The 6,956-nt window shown below is 38.3% G+C and overlaps 1 protein-coding gene across 1 annotated transcript; it reads right to left on the bottom strand.

Annotated features, from left to right (window-relative positions):
- Positions 1–2,697: 2,697 nt before the first annotated feature.
- Positions 2,698–6,449, bottom strand: LOC110924848. The gene is made up of 2 exons (XM_022168833.1): positions 6,365–6,449; positions 2,698–2,969 (listed from the first exon to the last, which is right to left on the bottom strand). The coding sequence occupies exons 1-2, from the start codon at positions 6,447–6,449 to the stop codon at positions 2,698–2,700; spliced, it is 357 nt and encodes a 118-aa protein (XP_022024525.1).
- Positions 6,450–6,956: the final 507 nt, after the last annotated feature.

Below are 6,956 nucleotides of genomic sequence, written 5' to 3'. Positions count from 1 at the left end.
TGAAGAAGACTAAGCATCATTTTCTCATCTTTGTACTTCTTCCTAGCGTCAGCAGAAAGATCTTTGATTGGAACAGGTTCTTCATCGTCATTCAAAGGTCGAACATACTTTGTCTCCACGCATTCCCAAGCATCAAGATAATTTGCTTGTACCCAGTTCTCAAACCGACCTTCCCAACCCTTATACTCTTCAATGTTCATGAGTCTTGGTGGTTTTTGCATCGTGCCCGTTTCGTTCTCGAGCATCGTATTTTACGCCAAAGTGATTGGGGTTACCGGGGTAGCGAATGCGTTGAAGAATTCTTCGTCCATTTTCAAATTTTTCAAAAATTTTCACCACAGTCTTATAGGCGAACCAGAATGTTGAACAGTACACAAAAGCGAACCAAGTTAGTTCACTTGAGCGGATCTACCAGAAGACAAATGAGCGGACCAGACTGTTTGTTGTATGCTAAAGCGGACCAGAAAGTTACACACGAGCAAACCAGACTCTGTCTGTAAAAGCGAACCAGACTTAAGATTGAACACAAAAGCGGACCAGCAGAAGCTTTGGAGCGGATCTAAATCAGTATGTGTCTATAAGCGAACCAGACAAGAACTTTCGAGCGAACCTGGTTGAAACTGTCACTACGAGTGGACCTAGAGTGTGCACAGGAGCGGACCTAAGACATGTCCAGAAAAGCGGACCACATTCGGACATCAATTTGACCCATTGTTCCTTCTAATGTTGACACCAAACTTTCAAGGGTTTGTCTCTGTGTAGTTGCGCACCCTGAGATTTTGAGCTAATTCTGACCGTTGGAAATGTTTGAAACAGAAAAAGAAGATGTAGAAGACAGAAATTTTGAAGAATCTCAGCTATTCTCTGTAGAACTCCTCCTCCTGAAGCTCTGATACCACTTGTAGGATCGTTTGGCGACCCGAACGAGTCGTTCAGAGGTAATTCTATCAAATACAAGTGCGGAAAACAAGTATTTGATTCAGGAACAGCTAGAATATCACTTTAAACACTCTAATGCATTAAGATATAACAGATTACAAGCAGTTCTCGATCCGGCAGCACTTCGATACGAGTTTCATCCAACGTTACAACTGATTCGCTCCAGGGACCTATTTATAGGCTAGCAGGTCCGCTCCAAAGAACCAAGACCACATAAGCGGACCATCTTTGGTCATATAAGCGGACTATACATTTTGACGTAAAAGCGATCCTAACATGTCCATAAAAGCGAACCTCCTCCTAAAATCCTATACAATCTCCTATTTTCTCGTACAATGTGCCCTGATCTAACATTCTAAGACTATGACTCGTTCCACGACGAAGTCAACAGATGAAATGCACCAACATATGCTTCTGCACACGAGTTCATGCTCAGCGGACACAGGGGCATGGTCAACTAATGTAGACAAATTGTAGTTAATGAAGAAAGAGAGAAGGATGGACACGGGGCCGTGCCCAACGGACACGGGGCCGTGCCCGAGCTTCTGTTCAGCCTATAAATAGGGGTGCTTGGATCACTTGCAACTCATCCCTTGGCACACCACCTCTCTCACACTTCACCCACCACCCACCACCATCACAACACCATCATCCACCACCATCATCCATTGTCCATCATAGAGTGTGTGAGTCGTATCGGGATCCAAGATTGATCGTAAGAGTTCTTGACAATCAAAGGCCATGTTTGCCTAAGTCTCTTACATCACTTGGTGAAGACAAGTGTCTAGTGTAGTACTTTTTATTTTTAATCTTTTCGTACTTTTTACTTGGTTATGTATTAATGACTTTAATAACTAGTTTCTTATGTTGAAGGTGATTCTTCCTTATCGTTTGTCCGTGGTGTCTTGGCATTATTTTACTGTCTATATAAAATAAAAGATTTTCACCATTCATATCTCCACGGTCTATATGGAGGTATGTTGGCTACCTGGTCGGGGGTTAAGGGAACGGTTTGGTAAGAGTCTTGCCATTGTTCAGTGTATAGATCCTGCAAAGGACCTGGGTCAAATTTAGTAGGACCTCCTTCAATACCCACCGGTATTGGATAGCGGGGGTCCAAACTCTTTGATCCCCTTATAAGTTAAACTACTATTAATATTTTAACCCGACTACTTAGGACTGTATCCCTGCTGACTCAGACTACTTAGCTGAGGGTAACGTCACCTTCAAAAGAGGGGCCTACCACAATATGCATTAATAACTTAATTAATTATCTTTCAATAATCCGACCCTTTAGGATTGTATCATTGCTAACTCAAACTACTGGGTTGAGGGTAACGTCACCTTCAAAAGTGGGGCCTACTACAATAACTAAGATAATCTCTTAAAAAGTGCAAAAGTGCGGAAATAATCAAAGGTTACACTATACACGAGTCGGAGCCAAGTGATTCATCTTGTCTATCTGTTTTTATTTTTATTTTATTTTTCAGCATTTTTATTAGTTTTTATTTTTCTAGTTTAAAACCTTTTTCTCAATTTTTGATTTGATTAGATGTTGAGGATAAACCGGTACTAAAAGCTCTTGTGTCCTTGGACGACCTCGGTATCTTGCCAACACTATACTACGCTCACGATGGGTGCACTTGCCCATATGTGTGCTTGGTGTTAGTAAAATATCGTGTTTTATAAATTTAAAACTTGACTAACGTGTAAAAAGGTCTTAAAATATACTTAATTCCATATACACACCAACCCGCATCACCACCTACACCAGCCAGCTTGGATACGATGGGGAACGTCACTATCTATCTCCCCATCCTTTTGTACAAATGATCCAAAATATTTAAACCTTGTAACCCGTGGCACTGCTTGACCACAAATGGAGATTTGAGTATCTTCACGGTCGACTGCTCCACTGAAATCACAGTGGAGGTACTCGGTCTTTGAACGACTAATTCTTAAACCTTTGCCTTCTAAAGCAACTCGCCACTCATCTAACCTCTCATTCAGTCGTTGCTTAGTCTCCACAACTAACAAAATATCACAAATTATACTTTTATCATTACTTTTTTCTTTCTCCCCCATTCACAACCACTTTCAAAAAATCCTATTCAATAGTTGTTCATGAAAATTTCATGAACGCATTTATTTTCTCAACACCTTTTAAACGACGATCGCAGCCATGGTAGATTTGGGCGAAAGCGAATTCCATTACTATGATTCTGAGCCTTTGTTCATTTTGTTTGTTTTTCCCGCTTTTATTTTACTGTTGATTTGTATAAAAAATTTGTTGGATGCGGAAAAACATGTCGACTGTCATTGGTGGATGTTTGTAAGTACTCTTTTGGTTACTTTTTATTTGTTTGGTCGATGATGATGAGGGCAACCTCATGTGAGACTTTTTCCTTATTTGTTATGTTGGTTTTGTTGTTGGCTTTTGGGTTTTCATGAGGTAAATGGCTTTCATACTTTGTCTCTTTTAGTTATGATGACATATTTATGGCTTATGTTTATTTTGTGAGATAGTTATATTATTTTAGGGTAAAATAATATATAACTTAACAAAGTACCTTGACATTAGAATTGTGTGGTACGTGGTAGAAGTAATGAGTAGATAAACTGTGCGTAGGATTCGTGTTATGCATGAGAAACTGATTGTTATCTGTACCTTATTAGGACGCGTTTGATTTCCTGATTTATTTGAGTAATTAATCTAACAGAGCAAACCGAGGTGAGTTCACACACTTTCTAAGGCATGGGATTCCCGGTGGTTGGGAATGGGTTAAAGAATTAAAACGGAACCTACATATCCTCCTTGGGTAGGATATGTATCGCCATCCTCCATGGGTAGGATGCCAATATTAATCATGCGTATTCTCCTTGGGTAGAATACGTACGTTCGTCCTCCTTGGGTAGGACAACAACCTTAAAACTTACTAGACAAAACTCTATCATTAAGTCCCTCATTTTATATCGACTTAATCGCCGAGGCCAATGGCGAGCGGGTCATTAGTTAATAGCGCTATTAGGTTTAACAAACCTCACACCTTGCCAGTCGGACGGGCGTGTACTAATGGACTATGGCAAACTGTCAGTGATGATAGACACTGATGTAGGGCACAACTTATTTTCGATAGTAGTCGATATGGTACGGTCTAGTGGTTCACATGGGGAAGCCCCCACTAAATATGGTTTGGGAAAAGAGAAATTGGTTAAGCATATTTTCAACTATGGGGTAACTCCCACGGCAAGTAAGCCAACCAAACAGAAACTATGTTTTTGAAACAACTTAAAACTAAACAACCAACCGTGAACTCACTCAACTTTGTTGTTGACTCGTTGTTACATGCCTTACAGGTCGTTAGATGCTTACGGAGCTTGCACGAGGAAGAGGTCGTTGTGGAATATGGATAGTTATGTCCCGTGTTAAACATTTAATCCTTATGAACTTATTAAACCTACGTTTTGGACATTAAACTTATGAACTATGGCACTTATGTTTTGGACTTTCTTTTTATGCTTCCGCTGTTAACTCAAAGTCGGTTACTTTCTTTTGGTCACCAATTGTATTGTGGTTGGTTTTATTTACTTAAGTACGTTGTTCAATATGATTGGTGGCTCGATCCTGGTCATGTCACGCCTCCAAGCGGTGATATTCCACATGGTGGATTTTGGGGGTGTGACAATGTTGGCTTTGATGTTGGTTTGTTGGTTCTTTTTTTGTGTTTTATCGTGCGATCACATAGCTACATATGTTCAAAAGTTGTTGGATTCTATGTATTTGATGTTGCTTTGTTAATGATGATCACTTTTTAGTTTTCGAATACTGTTTATACTATTTGGTTGGGTCTATGATGCTCTTTTTATACGGTGTTTGTTGGGTCTTTGTGTGTTAATGTATATTCGGTCTGTGAGGATGCCTATTTAGTTGTCAGAGAATGTTTTACTTTGGTGTATGGGTATATGATGTTATGCTTTTGATATTGTTGTTAGATAGTTGTGCATTAAAGGGTATTCGATCAGTGAGGGTGGCTCTTCAGCCGTTTGAGATGTTCACCCTCTTTGGTAGGGTCTTTGATGCTTTGCGAAGACGGTGTTCTTCGGCTATGTAATGCTTTGCTGAGATATTATTGTTTAAGATTTTTTGTAACATATTAATTACAAGTTTATCTTTTATGTTGTTTCACTGTTGTATTCGTTTTCCTAAGGACGAGGCCATGATGATGATCAATTGTAGATCCGATCTATATCTTGGTTAGGCATTGTAGATGGCAATTGTGCCGTTTGGAGATTTTCTCAACACCTTTTACAACGACGATCGCAGCCATGGTAGATTTGGGCGAAAGCGAATTCCATTACTACGATTCTGAGCCTTTGTTCATATTATTTGTTTTTCCCGCTTTTATTTTGCTGTTGATTTGTATAAAAAATTTGTTGGATGCGGAAAAACATGTCGACTGTCATTGGTGGATGTTTGTAAGTACTCTTTTGGTTACTTTTTATTTGTTTGGTCGATGATGATGAGGGCAACCTCATGTGAGACTTTTTCCTTATTTGTTATGTTGGTTTTGTTGCTGGCTTTTGGGTTTTCATGAGGTAAATGGCTTTCATACTTTGTCTCTTTTAGTTATGATGACATATTTATGGCTTATGTTTACTTTCTTATGGCTATGAAGATGTTTTTTTTATTTAGGCATGGCAACGAAAGTGGGCTTAATGAAGCCACCACTTGCAGCCGATAACTTGAGCCTGTAGATCTATTTATATAATGTTAATCAGTAATATTTACGTTCATTGTTGATTGTATTATTGTCTTTTTGGGTTTTGCTTGCTTTACTGTATTGTTCATTTTGTTTTAGGGTTTGTACCACCTAGGTTTGTAGGTGCTTATGGTGGATTAATGCTCTTAACTTTCGCGTTGTTGCTTTAACATTTGATTATTGTTTTTGTAACAGAATGTCGAATGCCAAGTCTGACGCTAACGTAGTGGATAGATTTATTCCCAAGTGTTTCAAGTAGCATTGGCAAATTGGTCATACGTATAGGTATGATATGTTTTATAGTGATATTTTATGTGGAGTAAATTACAAGTTTTGTCCTTTATGTTTACATCAAATGGCAGACGGTGTTCTTTAGCACAAAAGTTTACATGTTCTATACTTATTGTTCTAAAATCCTGCATATTATGTCCTTTGACCCTAACCTAGTTAGATTTTTTGGTTAAATCAAATTACAAAAGGGTAGTTTAGTCTTTTTACCCATTTATTTAATACTATTAAAAAATAAAACAAAATACTTATTATTATTATTATTATTATTATTATTATTATTATTATAACTCTCCCTACTCCTCTCTCTCTCTCTCTACCACTACCTACCAACCACCCATTTCCATCGCAGCCAACAACCACCATCAACCACCCACCTTCAATCAAATCCTCCACCACCATTCCCGTCACCATCACACCACCAACCACATAAATCTTCACCACTGCAACGTGTATCACCATTAATCACTATTTTCCCCTTATTTGATCCAACCAAAATTCGGTAACAGCCGTTGTTCACCATCTCTGGCAACCGCATCCGACTTTCTTCCATAATTTATTCAATAAGTATCTTCTTCATCCTCTCAATCTATCTGGTCAAAACTCTCACTTCATTCATAGTCATCGATCGAGATCCGAACTCATATTGTACTTGTTCATCACAAAAACCTCACTATTCTCCTATTTCTGGATCCAACTCATTCTGTACTCACTCATCGATTGAGATCCAGACTCATTCTTCCATTATTCTATAAGTGTTTGTGAATCTTAGTATCTTATTATGTTTTCATATTTTGATTTTTGTTATACTATATAGGATCTGAGTGTATGGTGAGATAAAAAATATAATAGATATAAAATCTACTAAACATTTAGCAAACAATTCATTAACTGTTAGGTAAGAAGTTCGTTTAATTAAATGAAAGAACATGAATAGAGGTTGTGTTCATTAATTTATGTTCGTAAACG

Source organism: Helianthus annuus, chromosome 17, assembly GCF_002127325.2.
Source record: "Helianthus annuus cultivar XRQ/B chromosome 17, HanXRQr2.0-SUNRISE, whole genome shotgun sequence".
In the NCBI taxonomy this organism is placed as follows: Eukaryota; Viridiplantae; Streptophyta; class Magnoliopsida; order Asterales; family Asteraceae; genus Helianthus; species Helianthus annuus.
This window is presented reverse-complemented; position numbering and strand designations above follow the sequence as displayed.